Genomic DNA, 26,232 nt, shown 5'->3' with positions numbered 1-26,232 from the left:
CACACTTACTTTTTGGCAAATCATTGATCATAAGCAGACCGGTTAAGGAAGCAGGCATCTTCGAAGTGTTTGCAGCAGAGAACACTACTCGATGATGACGTGAAATTCATTCGCTTCGTGCGAACGAAAGACGTCCATTTACGTGCCCTGCTATCCTTTGGCCACTCATACAACATTTCATTTGAGTGAGAACAAAACATCGCCACACACTGCTGTGGCATCTTACCGAGAAGCAATGCAACAAACAATACTGTTCTATGGCGGACTTCCCTCGCACTTCTAGGTGTGACGTAATTTCCGAATATTTCCGAAGATTGCCGAAGAAAAGCATTTTCGTTGTCAAGGGCGTTGCTATGGGTTAAACAAAGAATCTGGAAGGGTTGCGTTATAAAAATAATGAAAATATGCTTATAACTGTTTAGCCATTGATATTATTCAAAAACATGGTTGGCCAACCTTACTTCACATTACTGCTTTAATAAGTAAAACAATGTTAATTTTTGTTGTTGACCAGCAATTAAATCACTTTCTTTTATAAAGGAAAAAGCAGATCAGATATGTGAAAAATTCTTAATAAAGAACTGAATATTTAATGGGGTGTCCAATTTTTTTCACATGACTGTATATCATAAGAATGCAACATGTTTCTGATGAAGTACTAACATGAGTTGGTAAACTGAATCGTCAATGTTACCAACATTTATGGTGCGTCTGCCCACAATGAAACGGCATGAAAGAATCATTTGTGTTGATATGATTAGATATAATTTGTATGATGTAGGCCATAATCATGAAAACCTCAGATTTATGATTCCTGATTCAGTCCAGAGATTCAGATCAGGGGTGATTCAAGGACAGACCAGCTCTTCTTTTAGTGTACCACTCTATCCTATTTTGTTCAAATCAAATGAAGATAAGAGTTGATTCCCCTTACTTTATATGTTAAAGAAGGGTTTGCTCCAGGAGCACTTTTGTTTGCCACCACTATCTTACACTCTCCTCATAAGGGAAAACAAAATCAATAAGTACTTTATCCCAGAAATGTACTTAAGCCACTGACCTGAAGCGTTCTTCAGTTTGCCGTTGGAGTCCACTGTGGTGTACATAACATATGGGCCTGGCTGGTTAACTCCTAATGGCTGAAAGCAGAAAAAAAAAACACCATAAGAGATTTTTTTTTCAATATGATGACTAAGCTAAATGACACAAATAAGAAAAAGAGGAGGTGTGTGTTGAATAGAAAAAAGAGTGGAGGTGATGGATGGTGGCGGCAATGAGCACAAACAGCCGCCAGCAGCCCGCCTGCCACTTTGACGAGTCGACGGACAGGGGAAGCAAAACAAATGCCAGGAGAAGAGGTGGCAAGTTTGGCGAGTGGAAAGCTCGCTTGAGGCAAACGTGAAAGGTAAGAAATTGTTTCAGGACGGAAAAAAACGCAGTACTGTGATGAAATACTTGACCCCTCATACTTGTATACTGTACACTATTTGTATGTACTTTATCGCTCCACTTTATTAGGTACATGAACAAGCAATGGGAGCCTTGTAAGAAAAGTTCAGTACCCCCAAAATTTCCCATAAAGACTCTCTAAATGTCAATATTACATTTTAATATTCCGAGACCCAACAAGGATGTGATTATGCTGCTTACCTTGATGTTTCCTGGACAGGAGTTAGCACAGAGCCCGCTGAGCACTGCGGAGGACAGACAGCACAGTAGTTACATTAAAAATAAATTTAAAAGAATATATTGTCTATAGAGTTTGCAAAACATAAAACTGAAGAAAGTTTACATGTGCAGTACTTAAAGGGAACCACTGACAGACAGACTTGTAGTCAGTGCCTAATTTGTAAATCATAAGGTGCCGCAACGCAAAGTACATATAACCGCGCAGGGGTGACGAGACGGGCACAGGTCCCGGAACATACGCAGAAAATGATGCTGTAAACAACACGCAAATGCCCACTTGCCATGCTGTGGGACTTACGAGCCTCAATTTATGATAATATCCATGGTATAAATTTTATGATAATAATTTATAATTATTGAGGCTATACTCTGCACCGCACAGGCAATTGCCCACATAACCACAGGTGGGATTTACAGTAACGTACAGTATAATTTGTAAATTATGGGAAAAAAAAAAAAAAAACACAAACCCATTCTTTTGCGAGTTTCACCCTCGGGGTCTTCTATGGCCCCAAAATACCCATTGCCTTACAAATTGTGCAGCCCAAACCTGAATTTCCCATAAGGTTACTGGCCTGTTACTCCGGCTATTGGTGGTCCACCTGGCTGACTGCTGGCGCTGTAGCTGGCCCCTCTCCGCGAACCTGACTAGCTGCTGTCACAATAGCAGCCTACTGCCCGTTAGCAAACTTGCTGCAGCTGCCCTCATCGCTGTTTGTTGCTTTTCTGACTCATTTTGAACAGTCTTCCTTCTTTTTGATAAAAAACAGTAAATACAAGTTTTTGGCATGTTGAAATACCATGAAATCCTGGCTGCTTGCTCCCCAGAAGCCGCAAAGTTTTTTCTTTTTAAATTTTATTTTATGTCAGAGGCGTGATTTGTTGATCCAGCTTTTCAGTGCATCAACAAATCTGACCCTTTCAAATGACATAATTTTTTTATAAACAACATGCAATTCTTGGGATTTGTTCTGTAAATGAATTTATGCACATTATTATTTTATTTTATACTGTAATGTCCGTAACTATGCACGGTCCCTTTAGGAGACGCTGGGACTGGAGAGCTGTGAGGTAGTAGGGGGGGACGGGCGAGAAGCAAAAGTTAGCGGTCGAATGTAGTGGCAGTCCACTGTTATTTTGTTTATTGCTTTCTGATTGTTACTACAAAAAAGTGGAAAAAGCAATCGACCCCCCCCCCCCCCCCATTCGGGCTATTACAATCCATTTTTTAAAAAATGTTTTCATATTATTATTTTCTATACACGAGAGGTGCCGGATCTGTCAAAATAAGTCCCGGAACACAGGGAGGCCAAAATCAAGAGGTGCCGGATCTTGTTCCGGCAGGATCCGGCACAATTCAACAAAGTAGTTCTTAAAAGATAAATGTTAGTATGAGTTATAAAAATTTGATGTTCAAACCCATCTTAATGTTTTTGTCTTTATGAAATTTGAAAAATTATTTTCACTAATAGGTCGCCATTGTTATTGACAATGCAATGAACTCCGGGTGGTGACAACATTGGGCAGTGCCACCGTACTTCCATAGTGTCACTCATTAGCTACATATACATGTTATCAGTTCTGCCCTTCCAATTTAAACCCGAGCGGAAAACCGATGAGCCGGACCTCACTGTCGATATTTCACAAAACGAGCGGGATTTGAACCCAAAAGTTCCTGGGCGACAGACGTACATGTAAACCACAGGACTTTACTTTCGCGTGACGTTAGAGTCATGATTTTCCTTATGAAGCAATCACAACCCACAAGTGGCATGAGTCTGTGCAGTAAAACCTGAAAGGGAAACACGACTGAAAAGAAAGTACGGCTGGCTTGACCACTGAATTAAAAAACACTGCTCACTTCAGACAGCAAGCAGACAACATAGGAAATGCGTAAAAGGGTTTATTGAACACACAAAAAAAAACGCAATATCGAAAAGGAGGGTTTGTAACAGAAGTCGGGATCAATTAAAAAAAAAAAAAAACCCGAGGGAAAACTGCGGTGAGAGGCAGACAAACGAAGAAAACAAGGCAATGATGCAACTAACAATGACGAGATATACAAACTGTCTAATGGCAGCAAGTCAATATCTCGGCAAGCCGCCTAGGATCCGTTTAAAGACACTACTGATGAGCTGGAATTAGATGCTGGTATGACGTTGGGAACTCATCCCACATCTCTGTATCAAAACAATCTGACCAGCAGCAGAACGTGTCAAAATCATGCCAGTCGTCATACTAGCTTCGCTCGGTAGCTAGCGCAGCTACCGTAATTTCCCGAATATAACGCGCACTTTTTTTCCCCAAAATCAACTTGTAAACTCATGGTGCGCATTATAAACGGGTACATGGATGGAGACAGAAATATATATGTATTACATATATATATAAACCGATTTTTTTCATTGACACGGCCACGTTGTGTTGAAGAAACGTATGCGGCGACCCGTTGCCGACCATTACGGTACGTGACGTCACCATTTTGTTTCGGTAATACTTCACTCTAATCGGCCGAATGATTTCGGCTGTGTTAAATTCTGCTTTTTTCACTCTTCATAAAGCACAGAATTTAGTTTCTTGAACTCATTTGAGTCGACGTTTATTGCAGCTCCGCAATTCGGGCCATAACAAATGTAAGGACACACACTTCCTGTGTCCGTCAACTATATCGGTCCCTCGGGAAACTCAAACCCAAATAACAATAGTGCTTTTTGTTACTGTCGTGTTGACAGCGATGAGCGCTCTCGGATTTCCGACTTACGTTCTCACTTTCATTTTACCGTATCAATCCATGGAAGAAAGATTTATTCATCATGAGGAAACGAGCAAGTTATACAGCAGCCTTTAAAAGAAAAGTCACATCTGTTTTCTTTTCTCCTAGATTCTGGTAAGTTGGGAGAAGTTGTCAAATCATATTATTACCGTAAATATTGTCAGTTTACGGTAATGTTTTGAACTACCAATGTGCTATGCTTGTGCTGTGTTTCACCAGTCAGTAAAATGACATCTCTGTATTTGTACACGAGCTCTGTTTTCTTGTATTCTTCTATTTATTGGTGCTAAAATTAGGGTGCGCGTTATAAACGGGTACAATAATTTTCCCTAGATTTTACAAGTAAATTTGGGGTGCGCATTACATACGGGTGCGCCTTATATTCGGGAAATTACGGTATTCTCCCAGTCCAGGCCAACCGCGTCATCACCCCCAGCGTTCATTGCGCGTGTAAATCAGGGTGGCCTCCGTAGATCAAAACACGTACGAAATATTATAGATTTTTTAATCAATGGCAATAATATATATGTTTCTAATAACATATTTCAATATAAGAGAACAAGTCCGAGGATCCCTTTAAATGTGTAATGTAATGATGTAAACAAAAAGGACAGTGTGGGTAAAAAAAAACTCCAAATGAAAATAGTTTGTGTGTGTGTTCAATTTGTGCGTGGCAGAAAAAAAATCTGATGACTTGCTAATCAGTCATTAGAAGCGAGGTGACTTTATTAGCATGCTAATGAGGTCTTGTGTCGAGGTCGCCTTGATTGACTCGCTGCATTTGGGCTAAATGATGATGGTGGAAGAGAACAGTTACTACAAGTTTCAAACATCAGGCCTGGTACCATGCCAGGGGTGGGCAAACTATTCCAGAAAGGGCCGCAGTTTTCCTGGCAACCAATCAAGAGGACACGTTTTCAGCAATCTCATGTTTTACAAGTGCAATCAGTTGACGAATCAGACTCCTCATTGGTTAAACTGCCTGTGCTGGTTCAGTTGTAACAAAGACTAGGACCAACTGCGGCCCTTGATGACCGGTTTGCCCACCTCTGTACTATGCAGTGGTACAGCAGCAAGTTTTGAAAACTTTTTGGCCTTAAAAGACTTAAAAGCATTTCATACAACTCAGCTGACCTCTTGAAAATAAAAGGTCGAGCGTTGATAACTGCTTCAATGGAGCTAAAGACAAAAATGGGCAGATTAGGTCTTTTAAAAAATATCGGGGGAGGGGGGGTAGAGTACTGGCTTTGGGTGGCAAGAGCAAATGCCGCAAGCGTCAATAAAAGAAGGCAAGTGAACAAATTAGCGAATGTTGGTGCACTAACTGCTAGCTTGTAAACACTCCACTAGCTCGGAGGCAATTGAAACGCTAATTATCAAGTGCCTGCCATTTTTCTTTTTTTTTTGTCTCGGGGGCATGTGTACGTTAATCGTACACTGTTAAAAAAAATGAAACGCATCAAGTCAACCTATTTAATTTCAACGGCAAGTTATCGCCAAAACTGAAATTTGACGTAAGCTAAACCTATATGGTAAGTAACAAAACTCAGCAATTTAAGCAAACTGGATTTAGGATGAAGTACAGTGGGGCAAATAAATATTTAGTCAACCACTAGTTGTGCAAGGTCTCCCACTTGGAAATATTAGAGAGGCCTGTAATTGTACACATGGGTATACCTCAACCATGAGAGACAGAATGTGAAAAAAACCCCCCAGAAAAATCACATTGTTTGATTTTTAAAGAATTTATTTGCAAATCATGGTGGAAAAAAGTATTTGGTCAATACCAAAAGTTTATCTCAGTACTTTGTTATGTACCCTTTGTTGGCAATAACGGAGGCCAAACGTTTTCTCTAATTCTTCACAAGCTTTTCACACACTGTTGCTGGTATTTTGGCCCATTCCTCCATGCAGATCTCCTCTACAGCAGTGATGTTTTGGGGCTGTCATTGGGCAACATGGACTTTCAACTCCCTCCACAGATTTTCGATGGGGTTGAGATCTGGAGACTGGCTAGGCCACTCCAGGACCTTGAAATGCTTCTTACGAAGCCACTCCTTTGTTGCCCTGGCTGTGTGTTTGGGATCATTGTCATGCTGAAAGACCCAGCCACGTCTCATCTTCAATGCCCTTGCTGATGGAAGGAGATTTTCACTCAAAATCTCTCGATACATGGCCCCATTCATTCTTTCCTTTACACAGATCAGTCGTCCTGGTCGCTTTGCAGAAAAACAGTCCCATAGCATGATGTTTCCACCCCCATGCTTCACATTGGGTATGGTGTTCTTCGGATGCAATTCTGTATTCTTTCTCCTCCAAACACGAGAACCTGTGTTTCTAACAAAAAGTTCTATTTTGGTTTCATCTGACCATAGCACATTCTCCCAGTCCTCTTTTGGATCATCCAAATGCTCTCTAGCGAACCGCAGACGGGCCTGGACATGTACTGGCTTCAGCAGGGGGACAGGTCTGGCCGTGAAGGATTTGAGTCCCTGGCGGCGCATTGTGTTACTGATAGTAGCCTTTGTTACTGTGGTCCCAGCTCTCTGTAGGTCATTCACTAGGTCCCCCCGTGTGGTTCTGGGATTTTTGCTCACCGTTCTTGTCATCATTTTGACGCCACGGGGTGAGATCTTGCATGGAGACCCAGATCGAGGGATATTATCAGTGGTCTTGTATGTCTTCCATTTTCTAATAATTGCTCGCACAGTTGATTTCTTTACACCAAGCGTTTTACCTATTCCATATTCAGTCTTCCCAGCCAGGTGCAGGTCTACAATTTTGTCTCTGGTGTCCTTCGACAGCTCTTTGGTCTTGGCCATAGTGTAGTTTGGAGCAGGGGTCGCGTTAACCGAATATTTTCCGTCGTTGACCAGTTTTTTAAAACGGTGAGGGAAAAAACTGAAGTCCATCCGTCATTTTGACAGGTTGCCATTCACACCCCAGACCACAGGGTGGCGAGTGAGCATATTAATTAGCTATTGTCTCTCTTGATGCATGACGTCGTTGGCCTTACTCGGAAAAATGTCAAGGCAACTGAGTGTTTGCCTGGCACGGCCAGACTGTTCTCCCTGTATTTTTCAAACACTGAGAGAAAAGTCTGGGACACAGCCTCTCGAATAGCTACAAAATCAATCGACAAATCAGATTTGTTTATTTGCGTGACGTGTTCTTCACGAGCAACGTCACTCTTGCGCGCCGAAAGTCGTCTCTACAACAACACGGATGGCGGGAGAGCCGAGAATATGTTCCAATTCGCGGTAAATTCCGTTTTAAATGAGCTAAAACACATCGACATGAGACATTGACAACAGTCTGTCTCGCGCTATTCATGTTGAATAAACTCCGTTCTCCTCGTATGTTTACTTCCGCGCGCAAGTCCCTCGTCCTGCCCTCGTCGCTTTGCTAACGGCACGTCTGCCCGTCGCTGATTGGTGCACTCCGCTGTCTGTTTGCCTCTTGTTAAGCTTGTTCAGACAGAATATTCATTAAAAATGAATGAAAACTAAATACTTTTGAATATGTCATTATTATCATTTTAAAAATGTAAGTGACGGGTAAAAATAGATTATGACCGGATTTTTATGACACTGTCAGTCAAAATGACAGACAACGAAAAAGTCTAGCGCAACCTCTGGTTTGGAGTGTGACTGACTGAGGTTGTGGACAGGTGTCTTTTATACCGATAATGACTTAAAACAGGTGCCATTAATACAGGTAACGAGTGGAGCCTCGTTAGACCTCGTTAGAAGAAGTTAGACCTCTTTGACAGCCAGAAATCTTGCTTGTTTGTAGGTGACCAAATACTTATTTTCCACTCTATTTTGGAAATAAATTCTTTAAAAATCAAACAATGTGATTTTCTCCCCCCCCCCCCCCCCCGATTCTGTCTCTCATGGTTGAGGTTTACCCATGTTGACAATTAAAGGCCTCTCTAATCTTTTCAAGTAGGAGAACTTGCACAATTGGTGGTTGACTAAATACTTATTTGCCCCACTGTGCATACTGTATATCTAAAGTTAATTGAAGCACGATTCGAGTTTAACATAACTCAGATACATATCTGAGTTTAGTCCCAAAACTAGATAATTCCAATTAGCACTACTCATTTGATCAAATTATCGGTGTTTACTTGATGAGTTACGAATACTCTGCGTTACTAAAGAAAGAAGAAAGAAAATTTGAGTTGTGGTTTCTTAAAATTTTAAATTAACATAATTTATTGGAAATTTTACTTTTACAGTGTATAGTGTTTATTAATACTTGTCAATACTAACAAAACACAAGCGAGCTCTGTGAACATCTCTTCACTTTTTTAAAGTCATTATGTTCACCTCCCTCTAGTCATGAAAGACTCACTCAGCTTGCTGTATGAGAGGTAATACATCTTCCAAGAAAACCCCAAAAGCCCAAATGTACTTTCAAGATACACCGATAGTGACCGCATGAAGCAACATTTAAGGTTCCGTTTTTGTGTGGAATAATTGGGATAAACCAGTTTAATTTCATGTAATTTTGTCATTCGGGCTAGTTTCTAGTTTGCCACAGTAGGCTTTGATCCCTTTAATGCTGCAGAATTCCTTTGATTGTACTCCACTCTCTGTCCAGGATGCCTTCTCTCCGCCCCACTTACATTACCTCTTCTAAGAAAAAGCTATTTTTTTCCTTTTTTACTTAAGCCATCCTTTGATCAATGAACTACTAATGTTTTGTCCAGTACAGTAAAATGGTATATATTCAGGGGTGCACATAATTTTTTTGCCCAGGTTCTCAGAGGAGGACCTGGAGATGTGACTTGGTCCTCATTGAGCTTGAGAGCCAACCCGCCTGATGCGATAAATTTATGACAAGCTTTACTTAGAGCCAATTAACTTTAATTAATTATATTAACAATTAATGCTTGATTAACATCAACTGGCACAACAAAATTGCCATTACTTTGAAATGTAAAGAAATAAAAAGCACCAATTCAAAATAAAGGGCATTATGCGGCTCCCACATTAACTCCAAGCCTTTTTAAAAGTGGGATGTCCTCCTCATAAGACCTTATTGAACGTGCATGTTTATTTTTTTAAAATGCGAGCAAAAACACGTTTGTCAGTGCATGTCGCTGTTCATTACCTTTATTCCGCCACTTGTCCATAGGGCGAGCGGGGTCCTGTTTGACATCGATAGTTTGCTTAATTGCCACATGCGCTCCGTTTTTTTCGTGCTTTTCAAAGTTTGGATGGCTGAAATTCTTTGACCCTACATAAAATGCGCTGCTCTTATCGGCGACATTGGGATTCTCACAGCATATTTTGTACCGCATTTCCGTGCGAGCATCATTTGCTTCTAGCCATGATACCTCCTACTTTTCAGCAAAAGTCTTTTTTTTCGGTAGCTCCGGTGACGTCTCTGTCGTCTGTCTGTCTTTTGACGGGGGTGGGGGAACACGGAAGTAATTACTCAGTGTGGCCTGCCTCTTTGACATTTTGAGAAGTTATTTTCTCGTGTCCGCCGCAAATACGGTGGTCAGCCATCGGTACGCAAAAGCGTATGGAAGTCGTTGAGGGCCAGCGCGTTTGTCTACGTCCGGTACGCATGCGCGCATGCGCACCACTTATGTGCACCCCTGTATATATTGTTAATGCAAGTGCGTAGGTTTGGTCTAAACATTGGAATATATACGATATAACAGCATAACCTGCATGAACACTTTTTGCTGGGGACAGGACATTAATAAGACCAAACAAATTATTGAACATGGGTCAAGTCCACATTTCTCATGAAATATGAATTTAATTAATTGATAGGCGAAATGATCAAAGCAAAATAAATCTGTATTGACTTAAACTTTTGCTTATTGGTTCACATGATACGACATTCGATTCAAACCTTCGTTTTCAAAAACTACAAAAGAAACATTTTGAAGTGTAAATCCCATTATTAAAAAAAAAAAAAAAAAAAGGGGGGGGACCTATCCAAGAATGAGTCCACTTCTGGGGGACCCTGGAGCACCCCTAGACTCAAAATAAAGTATTTTAACATAAAAGTGATTTGGGGAAAAAAATCATTAGGAAAAATCTAAGATATCCAAGGACCCATATACAGTACATCTGAGGCATCCATAGTAGCAGTGTGCCAAAATGATAATTAGATGCATTGAGATTCAACACGTGACGATTCGATTGTAAATGTTAAAAAACGATGATTTGCCCTAATAATTTTATGATAACCGGTAGTAGCGGAACGAAATTCAAGACATGATTGCCGCCCGGACATCTTTAACGGACGCACACAACGTTATGATACATGCAGCTAAAGTTACTGAATGAGAGATTTACCCCTGTTCAAAAGACTCGAAAAATACATTTGTGTATGAGACAGGCAGGAAACCAGCGGTCATGCTTTGGGTCCTCTTCTGTATGCAAGATATTTTTTAGACTGAGAGAGGGGAGAGAAATAGTTCGTTGCTCCTTGTCTTTTAGTTGTCCAGCAGTAGGTTCAAGTCATGTTAATTGGAAAAAGTCCCTCATGTTTTGCAAAGTCCTGTGTCCGTCTATCAGAGGTAAGTACACGAACCCTCTTCTACTGATGAGCTTTTATTGTTGTTTTTTCAGATGTTACTAGTTAGCGCCGAGCACTATGCTAATTAGCGACTTGCTAACATGTATTTCCGTGTCAATTTGTGCGCTGTTTCGTGCTGTACAAAAGTTACTCCAGATGCAGAACGTTTAAAACTAGGATTAAGTACAGCGGTAACACTACAAACATGCGAAATAGTACAGAAATCTGTGAAAACAAAGTATATTGGTTAAAAGAAGTCTTATTTTTAAAGACACTTTGTTTCCAGAAAATGTGGAATTCATTCCACCAATGTAAATTTTATTGTATTGTTGAGATAAATAAGTACTGTCTTTGAAACAGCTATTGTTTTTGCACCTTATGAAAAACAGCAAGTCAAAGTCAGCTGTGTGTTGTCTAGGCACGTTGACAAATACGTACTGCCTTTGAAATAGTTATTGTTTTTGCACTTTCTTGTTTAAAAAAAAAAAGCAGCTTAAGGGCAGCTTTTTCTTGTATGAGCATGTTTCCATCGTTCCTGTTGAATCATTAGGATAGACTATAAAATATTACTGCTCGTCTACAAAACACTTAATGGCCTTGGACCAAAATACATGCTTGATTTGTTAGATTCCTATGAAACATCTAGACCTCTAAGGTCCTCTGGAACCAGTCTGAGGGTGAGGCAGCATTTAGTTATTATGCTCCTCACTTCTGGAACAAGTTACCTGAAAGTCTGAAGTATGCTCAAACTGTTAGCTCCTTTAAATAAGGGCTAAAAACGCTTTTGTTTAGCACTGCATATCCATAACTGTCTATATATTTCAATCTATATGCTTTCTATTCCTCTTGTGCTTATCTCCATTGCTGATTTTAATTATTATTATTATTACTAGTAGTACCCTAATTTCCCGAATATAAGGCGCACCCATGTATAACGCGCAGCACAAATTTACTTGCAAAATCTAGGGAAAATTATTGTACCCGTGTATAACGCGCACCCTAATTTTAGCACCAATAAATAGAACAATACAAGAAAACAGAGCTCGTGTACAGACACAGAAATGTCATTTTACTGACTGGTGAAACACAGCAAAAGCATACTACATTGGTAGTTCAAAACATTACCGTAAACTGACATTATGCACGGTAATAATATGATCTGACAACTTCTCCAACTTAGCAGAATCCAGGAGAAAATAAAACAGATGTGACTTTTCTTTTAAAGGCTGCTGTACAACTTGCTCGTTTCATCATGCTGAATAAATGTTTCTTCCATGTTTTGATACGGTAAAATAAAAGTGGGGACTGAAGTCAGACAACAAAAAAAGCGCATCGCTGTGGACTGTAACAAGAGGAACTATTGTTATTTGGGTTTAAGTTTCCCGAGGGACAGATATAGTTGATGGACACAGGAACTCTGTGTTGTGTTACATTTGTTATGGTCCGAGTTGCCGAGTTGCAATAAACGTTGACTCAAATGAGTTCAAGAAACTAAATTCTGTACTTTATGAAGAGTGAAAAAAGCAGATTTTAACACAGATGAAATCATTCGACCAATCAGTGTGGTATTACCGAAACAAGTATTACCGAAACAAAATGGTGACGTCATGTAACGTAATGGTCGGCAACAGATTGCCGCATACGTTTTCTTCAACACAACATGGCCATGTCAATAAAAAAAATCTGTCTTTGGATATATATATATATATATGTATATATATACAGTGGGGAGAACAAGTATTTGATACACTGCCACTGGGAAAACCCATTGGCAGTGTATCAAATACTTGTTCTCCCCACTGTATATATATATATATATATATATATACACACACACACACACACACACACACACACACACACACACACACACACACACACACACACACACACACACACACACACACACACACACACACACACACATATATATATTTCCGTCTCCATCCATGTACCAGTGTATAATGCGCACCCATGATTTTACAAGTTGATTTTGGGGGAAAAAAGTGTGCGTTATATTCGGGAAATTACGGTAATTAGTAATGTATGATGCATCGATTATCGTGATCATCATTCAATAATCGAATCGTAGCACCCCGGAACGTAATCAAATCGAATTGTGGGATGCCTAAGATTGCACACCCCTATAGACCCTACCCACGTGACGTCACAACTCCTTCCTCCTGACTGGTGCCGCCAACTTGTCCGTCAACACATCATGTTTCCCTGTTACGGCTACGTACATTCCTCCTATTTACGGCGTGTTTTTCTGCTCCTTAACATTAATAATCAAAATGGTGAAGGCGTGTGTGGCTGTTGGTTGCACTAAGAGAGAAGATGGAAGGAGAGACTTGAAGTTTTACCGTATTCCGAGGGATCCAAAGAGGAGAGCGAAATGGACGGCTGCAATTCGACGTGAAAACTGGGCACCAAAAAATCACCACAGACTATGTAGTAGTCATTTTATATCCGGTAAGATGCATTTAAGATATACTTAGAGGGTTTTGGGCTGACAAATAACCACAATTAAGATCATTGCTAGGCTAATCGCCGACAACATACACGTATGTATGTAATGAGAGTGCTATTGCTAAACCATATAAACATTAAAAGCCTTAACTCCATTGACAAACGACATGAAATACATTAGACTTGACAGTGGATGTTAGCAATAACAAAAGATTTTGAACTGAAAATTTCGTAACTCACCTTTCCAAGCACAAGATAGATTCCTGCCGAATTTTCGTGGACGAGGACCTGTTTCACCCAACCAGCAACGAAGTATTTATAAGCCTCCAAGCTCTTGAAGTTTTTCAAATTTTCGTGAGAATAGGCTGATTTTGTGTGGACAAGATAATTGTAAATATCAGCGTAGCAGATGTCAGGCAGACAGGGCGAAGACAGTGGGTCGAAAAACATCGATTTGGGCATCAAATATGGATCTGGCGACTGTATAGAACGAAGCTTTTCCACAGAACGCCTTTTATGCAACACATCCAGTGAGTTTACGGCATCAGAAAGCACCGGGTCTTCCATGAAATGCATTTCAAATTCCTCGATCAATTGAAACCAATGCTAATACAGAGACAAAATGACGGACAAGTGGGCGGAACCATACAGCGAGCACGTGGTTTTGTGACGTCGGTGGGTAGGGTCTATAGTACTCTCATGAAATTCTGATGTGTGATGTTATGTCACTTTTTTTCCATGTCAGCTCATGTTCATCTCAGTGTCCCTCTGAAATGGACCCATTCTTTGGACTTGCACTCTGAAGCCACCGCGTTGCATTACGGTAATGCACATAATGCAAACAATGATCCAAATGAGTGTCGGCTAGCTTGACGTCATTGTTCCTTGTTGAGGCTGGCCTGACCGCAGTAGTTTTGCAGGTTATCAAGTTCACACAGATTACCGTATTTTCCGGACTATAAATCGCATTTTTTTTTTTTTTTTTTTTTAATATTTTGGCCGGAGTGCGACTTATACTCTGGAGCGACTTATGTTTGTTTTTATTAACAGATTATTACCAGTATATGATTTCATGATGACATTTCATATTATTTTCACACTACCACAAACCGTCCACAAAAGGGTGTTCTAGGTCTGTTTTGATAATTTCAGCATTGCCAGTAACTGCAACTGACGTAAGCGATGTAGAAGAGGAAATGCCGCATCGTCTACCTCCGGAGGTAGCGGCGTTGATGAAAAGTGACATTGAGGATGAAGATTTCATTGGATTTTAGGTGTTTGGGTATTTGAAGTTACACGGATGGTTTTGATAAAGTTGTTAGCATGATATTTATGCTATAGTTAAAATCTAAATATGTTATTTCAACATACCAGGTATGTTCTCAATTGTGTCATGTAACATAAGCAATACCGTTAAACCTGTTGTTGCCTCTATTCTAGTTTTATTTTAAATTGTTTGCCACTTAAATGTGAAGTTACATGTCTGTTCTTGGTGTTGGAGCAATAATATAAAAACAAAATGTGACTTGTACTTCAGTGTGACGTATTTATGTTTTTTTTTCTTTTTATTATGCATTTTATGGCTGGTTCGACTAACACTCCGGAGCGACTTATGTCCGCACAATACGGTAATGCTATGATAACTCAGGTCGGACTTTTAGTAGCAAAATTAGTGGTGTTTCCCTCACAATCCACAACATTGATATCTTTTTATTAGGGTTGTCAAATTTATCGCATTAACGGGCGGTAATTAATTTTTTAAATTAATCGCGTTAAAATATTTGACGTAATTAATGCATGCGCGGAACGACCCAGTCAAGCATTGCCGCGAACAGACTACAATGGCGCCGTTTGAAGTATATTGAGAGCTAAGGGCAGAGACAAGCAAGTGGAGTGGACACAGGTGTTACCGGCACCCGCCAAGGGGGCCACTGTTATTTTCAATGTGACCGGCATTGTCAGATTGAGCAGTGAGGAAGAAAGTGGTCGAGCGAGAGAGGAAGCGAGAGAGTAGAGAAAGTGCGCAGTTAGCGCAGGGCCGAGTGCTACGTGCCCCATTTTGCTTTTATTTTGTTAATAAAAGTATTCACAAAAAGCCTTCTTACGCCTCTCGGTATTTATATGTTCGTGGCCGACTTCCTCAGAAGGTAATCGGACGAATCGAGCCATCTGACGACATTGAGCCACCATGATTCATCGGTCCAATGGGGTCCTTAACACCTACCTATTTCCTACCAGGATGAATTGCTAACGCAGACATTTATTGGAGCCGCGCTATTTAATGGGTTACGCAGTAGCATCTCTTCCACAATTGTTATTACTACTGTGGCAAGCAATTTGGGGAAGTATAACTAGAGATGAACTTTTACTTAACACCATGTATTGTACTCAACGAAGAGAAGATATATCCTTTGCAGCAACCACTGTGACTCATGGTTGCTCAAATTCCCATCATGCATTTGGGCAGTGAAGAACATTTAAATCACTACAGTATCATTTAGTGAAAGCACAACAAAAATAATATTCCTATCTCTCAAAAATAAAATAATGTTCACAAAAAGAAAAGCGCTCAATGCAAAGAGAACTGGCATTCCCAATAAAAATAGCTATGCAAAATAATACGCTATTCAAACATTAAGTTTAGCTAAAAAAATACACTAGATGGCAATATTTAGTCACAATATACAAACTATCAAAATTACTATAACTTGTATTCACATTTATCTTTTATGAATTAAAAGTCTTTCTATCCGTGGATCCCTTTCACAGAAAGAATGTTAATGTTAATGCCGTCTTGTGGATTTTTTGTTATAATAAACAAACACAGTACTTATGTACAGTATGTTGAATGTATATATCCGTCTTATCTTTCCATTCCAACAATAATTTACAGAAATTATATTTTAGAGATGGTTTGAATTGCGATTAATTGCGATTAATTACGATTAATTAATTTTTAAGCTGTAATTAACTCGATTAAAAATTTTAATTGTTTGACAGCCCTACTTTTTATATTCCATAAAGTGGCTAGTGCTGGCCGGAAAAAAAAAAAAAACCCTCCAAATATCCCTCCTCTACGAAAGGAGTTGAGGAGGCAGCATGTTGTATTTCTGTCCGTGAGGTTGTGTGAGTGTGCGTGTGTCTGTGTGGCGGGAAGAGGGGGTGAGGGGGGTGAAGTCATCAGCCAATCAAACGTGCATTTGAGGGGGAAAAAAATCGACCGGCACATTCAGCAAGTGAAAAGGAATGAATGTAAGTCTGAAGGTAATGAAAATAATTCACTTCATAATGGCTGGATCTATTCTATCCTCACAACATTTGGGAAGACAATCAATATTATCCATATAACTGAACTCATTGTATAATGCAAATAAGGTGGCTTAAAAGTTGGGGGGTACAAATTGAGCATCCTGAAAAGTTGGTAGTGTTATGTCCCTACCGTCCTTATGCAAACCTATGCCCTTGTGTTCATGCATACTGTAAATGTTAAAGTAGAAACTACTGTATTGCCCCGACTATAAGACAGCCCTGATTATAAGACGACCCCCTCTTTTTCAAGACTCAAGTTTGAAAAAAGACTTTTTAAACACCAAATTAATTTTTATACAGAAAATAATTACAGTACATCTGAAACAAATTATTAAACAATATATTTGAGAGAAAAAGCATGTTATTTTGCCTTATTCAAATCTAAATATCTGAACATTTAAATATGTAAACTAAAGTGCAATCACATTCGTAAATGAATGGCTTCTGGTTTTTGAAATGTAAATAAACCAATCTATTGCGATAAAACAACAAAATTGCAATAACTGCATTAACCGTCAAAGTGAAGTCTAACTGTAACTGTAGTCTTGAAACAAATCTGAATAAGGAAAAACATTGGAATAAAATAATGCAAACTGGTTAAACTTGAGAGTAGCTGAGCTCTGTCATGACAGAACACCACTTCAATTATATCTTGCGCCATCTAGCGTCGTGAATGGGTATAATGTCTAGACCGCGAATATAAGAATATCTTTTTCATTCTTATTTCAAAGCATAAAACACCGTTTTAAATTCGGGCCAATACGGTTATTCACATGCACTCTTCAGGATCGGTTATTGCTATGAAGAAACCTCCTAAATAGATCCTTGAAAAATCTGTTCCATTTAGGCCAGGGGTGTCCAAACTTTTTGCAGAGGGGGCCAGATTTGGTGTGGTAAAAATGTGCGGGGCCGACCTTGGCTGACGTCCTTTATGTGGAACAATATATTTAAGCAAATTTTAGCAAGCCGTTCTGTGTGTCACATTTGCTTTATTATAGCGCTGCAGCTATCGAATATTTTAATAGTCGATTAATCGATGGACTAGTTTGTTCGAATAATCGAGTAATCGGATAAGGAACATGAAAAATTAAAACACCTTAGCTGAGCCTCAAACGATATAATAATAATAATACTAAAAAAAAAAAGATCTGTGTACAAAAGAACAATTGGCTAACTTGGACAGCAAAAGTCTGCTAGCTTAAATGCTATAAAATGCTCAAGTTTTTTTTTTTTATTTTATTTTTTTTTTTTTACAATGCTCTTAACAAGTGGTTCAGACACATATTCCCACAAAAAATGGCTAAATATACCTACAAACTAAATTAAGAATGCATTAAAAAAACATTCGCTCAAACAAAAACTTAGATTATGTTGGTTTTAACAGGGAGCAGTTGGATTCAACCATGTGAAAAGAGGCAGACCAGAGGGCATTGTATCCACCCTCATCAGTAAAATTAAATGCAAACACTTTTAAAATCAACCATTACAATGCCACTTCAATTAAACGAATACTCGAAGCAACAAAATTTAGTTTGAATATTTTTTTCCAATCGAATACTCGAGTTAATCGATTAATCGTTGCAGCACTACTTTTTTTTTTTTTTTTTTTAAATTAATAATTTCAACAATTTTGCAACTAGCCTCTGTGGCGTTCTCTTTCGACTCTCGGGTGCTTGCGAAATACTGCTGCTGTGAAATTAAACTAGCTTCAAGTTGCTTCAATTTCTCGCTACGTATCTACCCTGTAATCTTGTCGTACATGTCAGCGTGTCTTGTTTGGTAATATTGCCTCATATTGAACTCTATAAAAACAGCGACTGTCTCTTTGCAAATGAGGCAGACACGGTCGTTGCATATTTTAGTGACGAAATAGTCCAGTTTCCACCTATCCTTTAAGCGCCAGCCGTTGCAGTCAACTTTTTTTGTTGTTGATTGTCGCCATTTTAGAAAATTGGGAGTAAAGGGTCACATGTGGTAATGTTGCTTAGAGTGCTGCTCCCTTTTAGTGGGTAAATGAGGAGCAGCATTTAGTGTGTAAGCTACTTCATATGCTTGTAGCAGTACTGCTGACCAATTTATTAAGTCTGTGTGCGGGCCAGACGTTATTGATTTGATGACAGAGGCTGGGGGCCGGATGAAATCTGACCACGGGCCGCATTTGGCCCCCGGGTTGGACTTTGGACGTGTCTGATTTAGGCCCTCCAAGTGTTGGTGTTGACTTGATCAAGATGCTTTTATGTCGGTGGCATTGAATTGGTTTTGACTCCTCAAAACCCGGTCTGAACCCTCGAAGTCCTGCTCTTTACACTAAATCTTCGTCTCAACTCCAGCAAGTCTTGCTCTCACGTAATGTTGCAATTTGAGTCCAAGACAAAACCCAGACTTTGAAGAGTCAATATCAATAGTTTCAACATCCTTCATTTAACCAGGTATAAAAATGATAAAAAAACTAAGAGATTTATAACTACTTTTCACCAGAGATGCCTCAACAAAACAGCAGCACAAATGAAAACATTTTTTAAAGGGGTCAAGACCAAGTGAAGGCAGACTTCAAAAAGACACGACAAATTGATGACTAAGATTTTGGAGAGTCAAGACAAAGACGAAGACTTTGAGTAGTCAAGGTGAATAACTCGACTTCAATGATTTCAGACTAAATCAGAATGCTTGTGGTGAGTGCAGGCATGACAGACTCCGCGCCCAGATCAGCAAGAGAGATAACAACGAGTGATCCTTTTTTTCTTCTGCCAGCCTGCTTTTGTTGTACTCGTTTCAGTCCCAAGTTGACACGTAACAAGCGAGTGCTCCTGGAAATAACTCGTTGCGCTCCTGCACCGAGCCGCTCATTGGAGTCTCCTATGATCAAATGCTCCCCCATCTCATTCGTGTAGTGCACCATCCAAAGTGAGACGCAAGCGTCAGGGGGAAGGACTGCTATATTGTATTAGTGGTTTGGATCTGTCTGACACATGAAATATGCCAGGAGATTTCACAAAGGTGCAGCTAAATGCCATGAAAGAAATTCAACAACATTCGTGAATTTGACAAACAACTATTTACATGCATCTTAAAGTGGCCCTATTTTGGTTAGCAAGAATGCGCCAATGGGTTTCTGTTCTCTCTTAGTGCTTCTGCTTATGTAATAGCCAAAACTAAAATTAGCTCATGGTCAAAGCATGCTAACTAAAATGTGCATCCCTCAGTCTCTGTGCGTGTTTTTTAACCTCACTGAGCTCGGCTTTTATGCACTCGGACCTCACCTGCGCGTCGGCTGGGTTGCGCTGTCAGGTCACATGACATCACACGTACACAAAACCAAACACACGCACAAAAACACACAACAAATGTGAGGAGCAGACCTTGAAGGAGAGCCAGGGCGTGCTGTGTCAGCGCTAGTGGCTACATGCGCACAGGCTAAAACACACGTATGCGCACACACATCATCACAACAATGTAGCAGCTGGGCTCGGCTCACAGACGACAGTACATGCTGATGCTGCCCACTCTATGAACTAGTTTAGTCTAGTTAAGATGACAACTGTTTAGACTAATGTAGTCAAGTACAGACTCAATAAATAGTACAATCCATTTTGGTCAATTATACACTACTCCAATCTTGTAAAATCTCGAGTAATTTTCTAATTCAAAATGGATAATATCCCAACCTGACTTACTTACTAATGATTTCTCAGCACACACTAGCGCTTCACCGCACTCTAGTTGGGAATCACTGGTCTAATCTGGTGTTCAATAGTCAAGAATGGACGAAATTTTGTGTAGCCTCAAATAGACCAGCTCAGTCAAGATTATGTAATACCGTATTGGCCCGAATATAAGATGGTGTTTTTTGCATTGAAATAAGATTGAAAAAGAAGGGGTCGTCTTATATTCGCGGTCTAGCCATTATACCCATTCACGACGCTTCATGACGCCAGATATCATTGAAGCGATGTTCTGTTTTGACAGATCTCAGCTACTCTCCCCATTCACGACGCTAGATGGCGCCAGATATCATTGAAACGATGTTCTGTCATGCCAGATCTCAGCTACTAGTATTACCAGTTTGCATTATTTTATTGCAATGTTTTTCCTTATTCAGATTTGTTTCAAGACTACAGTTACAGTTAAACTTCACTTTGATGGTTAATGCAGTTATTGCAATTTTGTTGTTTTATCACAATAGATTGGTTTATTTAAATTTCAAAAACCAGAAGCCATTCATTTACGAATGTGATTGCACTTTAGTTTACATATTTAAATGTTGAGATATTAAGATTTAAATGAGACAAAATAACATGCTTTTTCTCTCAAATATATTGCTATAATCATGTTTCATATGTACTGTAATTATTTTCTGTATAAAAATTAATTTGGAGTTTAAAAAGTCTTTTTTCAAACTTGAGTCTTGAAAAAGAGGGGTCGTCTTATAATCAGGGCCGTCTTATATTCGGGCCGATACAGAAGTTAGTTTGAATAGTCGGATTACGAACATTTAATGCGTTGCAGAATAAATTTTAGGAGATGTGAAAAAAAGAAACAAGTGTTTATGCCCTAAAATGCCCAAATTTATTTTGGCTTGCTAAGATTGCCGTTCCAAAAGAGCATTAAATGTGAATACAATCCTGAGTGTTTTTTTCAAACTATGCAGAACTGCACTTTCATTTCACAGGAGCGATAAATGCATTTAAAACTAAATTAAAATACCTGAGCTAAGCCTCAAACAGTTAAAAAAAAAAAAAAAAAAAGAATGAGGATCTAAGTACAACTAAAGAACAATTGGCTAACTTGCATAGCAAAAGCCTGCTAGCTTTAATGTAATAAAATGCCAACCTTTCTTTTATTTTTTTTTTTACAATGCTCTTAACAAATCATTCGAACGCATATTCCAACACAGAAAACTGCTAAATATACTAGAAAACGAAATAACAAATGCATAAAGAAACATATTAGCTCAAACAAAACACACCTTTTGTTAGTCTTAACAGGGAGCAGCTACATTCAGCCATGTTGGATGAGTTATGCCATATTCACTGTTGCCACTAGAGGGCAGGGTATCTACCCAAATTAATAATTAATTAACTAAATGCAAAACTTTCAAACCATAACATCACTTTAATGAAATGACTCTTCGAAGCAGCATAATTTGATTCCAAGTTCGAATTACTCTAGTTAATCGATTAATCGTTACAGCACTAATCTTAAGTGTAGTGTACTTCAGTTTTGTTTTTTATAGACCTTAATGTCCGGACTACAAGCCGCTACTTTTTTCCCTCATTTTGAATCCTGCGGTGAGTGCAGTGATGCGCACAATTTATCGATTTTTCTAATGGCCACTAGGGGCGCTCAAGCATAAAATGTAAGAGTGAGACACGAGAAATATATGTGTCGAGGAAGATGGTAGTTTGCACTATTACCAGTAATTTACCTTTGTGCTTTGTGCATTAATAAAAGTAGTAGACCCTCATATTTAGACATTATTGTGAATTGTGCATTTAAATTGGCACTCCGAGATGAATATGGGAGGCTTGGATGACCAGCGGCGAGAGATCGTTTACCAAAACTGGCCGCTTGCGAAGTGCAACTTTGACACAAGTCTGCCACTGGATCCTGTCAACGTAGATCATTGTGATAAAAATCCACCATCACCAACAGGTTTCGAAAAGCCGGTCTGCTGCGTGACGAATACGACGGCACAAGTTTAGGAGTGAATTTGCCTCAATACGAGAGCCATTGAAAGCAACAACGAAAGAGAGACAAGGTCCGTGGCAAAGTGTATCTGAGCCTATTCATATACGACACTGTTTCAGTGCACAGGAGGAAGATGTAGTTGGCTAACAAAGACTTTTATTTCTAATAACCAGCCCAGTTAATGCTGTAATGCAGTGTTGCTGGCGCTGTTTGCAAAGAAAAGTTAAGGTATGTTATTAAAAATTTAGAAAACTCTGTATTTCTTTGTAAAAAACTCATATTATTATGTGGGCACACACGGCTGATAGACAGGAGAGGCTTATGTACTGGTCCTTCTAAAAAAACTAGCATGCTGTGATAAAGTTCATTTTTTTAATGTAATGTACTGATGAACATTAGACTTTCATATATTTTAGATTCATAACACACATCTGAAGTAGTTCAAGCCTTTTATTGTTTTAATATTGATGATTTTGGCAAAAAAGTCAAGAAAAAACAAAAATCCCTATCCCAAAAAATTAGCATATCAAGAAAAGGTACTCTAAAGAAGCTACTAACCTAATCATCTGAATCAACAAATTAATTCAAATCCGCTGCGAAAGATTCCTGTGGGTGTTAAAAACTCCCAGCCTAGTTCATTTCTCAAAACCGCAATCATGGGCAAGACTGCCGACCTGACTGCTGTCCAGAAGGCCATCGTTGACACCCTCAAGCAAGAGGCTAAGACACAGAAAGACATTTTTGAGCGAATAGGCTGTTCCCAGAGTGCTGTATCAAGGTACCTCAGTGGGAAGGAAAAAGTGTGGCATGAAATGCTGCACAACCAGAAGAGGTGACCGCACCCTGAGAAAGATTGTGGAGAAGGGCCGATTCCAGACCTTGGGGGACCTGTAGAAACAGTGGACTGAGTCTGGAGTAGAAACATCCAGAGCCACTGTGCACAGGCGTGTGCTGGAAATGGGCTACAGGTGCCGCATTCCCCAGGTCAAGCCACTTTTGAACCTGAAACAGCGGCAGAAGCGCCTGACCTGTGCTACAGAGAAGCAGCACTGGACTGTTGCTCAGTGGTCCAAAGTGCTTTTTTCAGATGAAAGCAAATTTTGCATGTCATTCGGAAATCAAGGTGCCAGAGTTTGGAGGAAGACTGGGGAGAAGGAAATACCAAAATGCCTGAAGTCCAGTGTCAAGTACCCCCAGTCAGTGATAGTCTGGGGTGCCATGTCAGCTGCTGGTGTTGGTCTACTGTGTTTTATCAAGGGCAGGGTCAATGCAGCTAGCTATCAGGAGATTTTGGAGCACTTCATGCTTCCAACCGATAAAAAGCCTTATGGAGATGATGATTTCATTTTTCAGCACGACCTGGCACCTGCTCACAGTGCCAAAACCACTGGTAAATGGTTTACTGAACATGGCATCACTGTGCTCAATTGGCCTGCCAACTCTCCTGACCTGAAACCCAAAGAGAATCTGTGGGATATTGTGAAGAGGAAGTTGACAGACACTAGACCCAATACTGTGGATGAGCTTAAGGCCGCTATCGAAGCATCCTTAGCCTCGGTAACACTTCAGCAGTGCTACAGGTTGATTGCCTCCATGCCATGCCGCATTGAAGCAGTCATTTCTGCAAAAGGATTCCCGACCAAGTATTGAGTGCATAGCTGATATAGTTAATTGAAGGTTGAATTTTTTTGTATTAAAAAACATTTTTTGTATCGGTCGGATGAAATATGCTAATTTTTTTAGATAGGGATTTTTGTTTTTTCTTGACTTTTTTGCCAAAATCATCAATATTAAAACAATAAAAGTCTTGAACTACATCAGTTGTTTGTAATGAATCTAAAATATAAGAAAGTCTAATGTCTAATGAACTTTATCACAATATGCTAATTTTTTTAGAATAACTATATGTACAAAATGGTTTTTCCATTAAAAATGTACTGGGTGAGGCTTGAAATCAGGGGCGCCCAAAAGTCCAGAAATTACAGTAACCTTGAATTGTCTAGTTTCTAATTGTTCTAATAGTCCAACGAAGGTAGTGCGTTTGTTTAATCTGCCGTAGAAACCCCCCCAACACAGTCTAGTCTCTAACATATAAGGGTTTTATTTTCATATTCAATTTCGTCAGATTTTGTCATTTCTAACTTGATACCCGGCAGAGAAGTTTTAATTTTCCCAGAGCATGAGTCATACAAAAAAGCGGTAGTGTCCCAGTCTGACTCCATTAGACAAACGTCAAGTGGCCGTGTCCTGTCCAGTCAAACTGTAAGTAAGACAAAACGATGCACTTTAGCAGAGCGACTCAGACGCAAGAGAGAGTGTTAAAGAGAGAGACAGAGTGTGTGAGAGGGTTCATATTCCCCCATCTGTCATATAATTTTCACTTAAAACCTTCGCTTCTTGTGGCGCTCTAATGCTGAGGGGTAATGACACAAAATGAATAGGCAGATGATTCGATTGGCCCTTTGAGATGAAAATAAAAACAACAATAAGAAAAGTTTAATTCCAAATTAGCTGACACTTTTTCTCGGCTTTTACAGCACTACAGTACTTTTGTATGACATACAGTGGGGCAAATAAGTATTTAGTCAACCACTAATTGTGCAAGTTCTCCCACTTGAAAATATTAGAGAGGCCTGTACTTGTCAACATGGGTAAACCTCAACCATGAGAGACAGAATGTGGAAAAAAAACCCAGAAAATCACATTGTTTGATTTTTAAAGAATTTATTTGCAAATCATGGTGGAAAATAAGTATTTGGTCAATACCAAACGTTCAGCTCAATATTTTGTTATGTACCCTTTGTTGGTAATAACGGAGGCCAAACATTTTCTGTAACTCTTCACAAGCTTTTCACACACTGTTGCTGTTATTTTGGCCCATTCCTCCATGCAGATCTCCTCTAGAGCAGTGATGTTTTGGTGCTGTCGTTGGGCAACACCGACTTTCAAGTCCCGCCACAGATTTTCTATGGGGTTGAGATCTGGAGACTGGCTAGGCCACTCCAGGACCTTGAAATGCTTCTTACGAAGCCACTCCTTTGTTGCCCTGGCAGTGTGTTTGGGATCATTGTCATGCTTATAGACCCAGCCACGTCTCATCTTCAATGCCCTTGCTGACGGAAGATTTTCACTTAAAATCTCTCGATACATGGCCCCATTCATTCTTTCCTTTACACAGATCAGTCATCCTGGTCCCTTTGCAGAAAAACAGTCCCATAGCATGAGGTTTCTACCCCCACGCTTCACAGTGGGTATGGTGTTCTTCGAATGCAATTCAGTATTCTTTCTCTTGCAAACACGAGAACCTGTGTTTCTACCAAAAAGTTCTATTTTGGTTTCATCTGACCATAGCACATTCTCCCAGTCCTCTTGGATCATCCAAATGCTCTCTAGCGAACCGCAGACGGGCCTGGACATGTACTGGCTTCAGCAGGGGGACAGGTCTGGCCGTGCAGGATTTGAGTCCCTGGCGGCGCATTGTGTTACTGATAGTAGCCTTTGTTACTGTGGTCCCATGTCTCTGTAGGTCATTCATTAGGTCCCCCCGTGTGGTTCTGGGATTTTTGCTCACTGTTCTTGTTATCATTTTGATGCCACGGGGTGAGATCTTGCATGGAGCCCAAGATCGAGGGAGATTATGAGTGGTCTTGTATGTCTTCCATTTTCTAATAATTGCTCCCAGAGTAGATTTCTTTACACCAAGCGTTTTACCTATTGCAGTTTCAGTCTTCCCAGCCTGGTGCAGGTCTACAATT

At 39.7% G+C, this 26,232-nt stretch overlaps 1 protein-coding gene across 1 annotated transcript in view; it reads right to left on the bottom strand.

Moving 5' to 3' along the window:
* Positions 1 to 26,232, bottom strand: part of itfg1 (integrin alpha FG-GAP repeat containing 1) — a 303,430-nt gene that overhangs the window by 62,215 nt on the left and 214,983 nt on the right. Inside the window, exons 13-14 of the mRNA XM_057853607.1 lie at positions 1,651 to 1,694; positions 1,061 to 1,139 (exon numbers count right to left, since the gene is read on the bottom strand). Of these exons, the coding sequence (XP_057709590.1) occupies positions 1,061 to 1,139; positions 1,651 to 1,694 (123 nt within the window). The remainder of the gene's footprint in view (positions 1 to 1,060; positions 1,140 to 1,650; positions 1,695 to 26,232) is intronic.

Source organism: Corythoichthys intestinalis, chromosome 1, assembly GCF_030265065.1.
Source record: "Corythoichthys intestinalis isolate RoL2023-P3 chromosome 1, ASM3026506v1, whole genome shotgun sequence".
Taxonomy (NCBI): Eukaryota; Metazoa; Chordata; class Actinopteri; order Syngnathiformes; family Syngnathidae; genus Corythoichthys; species Corythoichthys intestinalis.
This window is presented reverse-complemented; position numbering and strand designations above follow the sequence as displayed.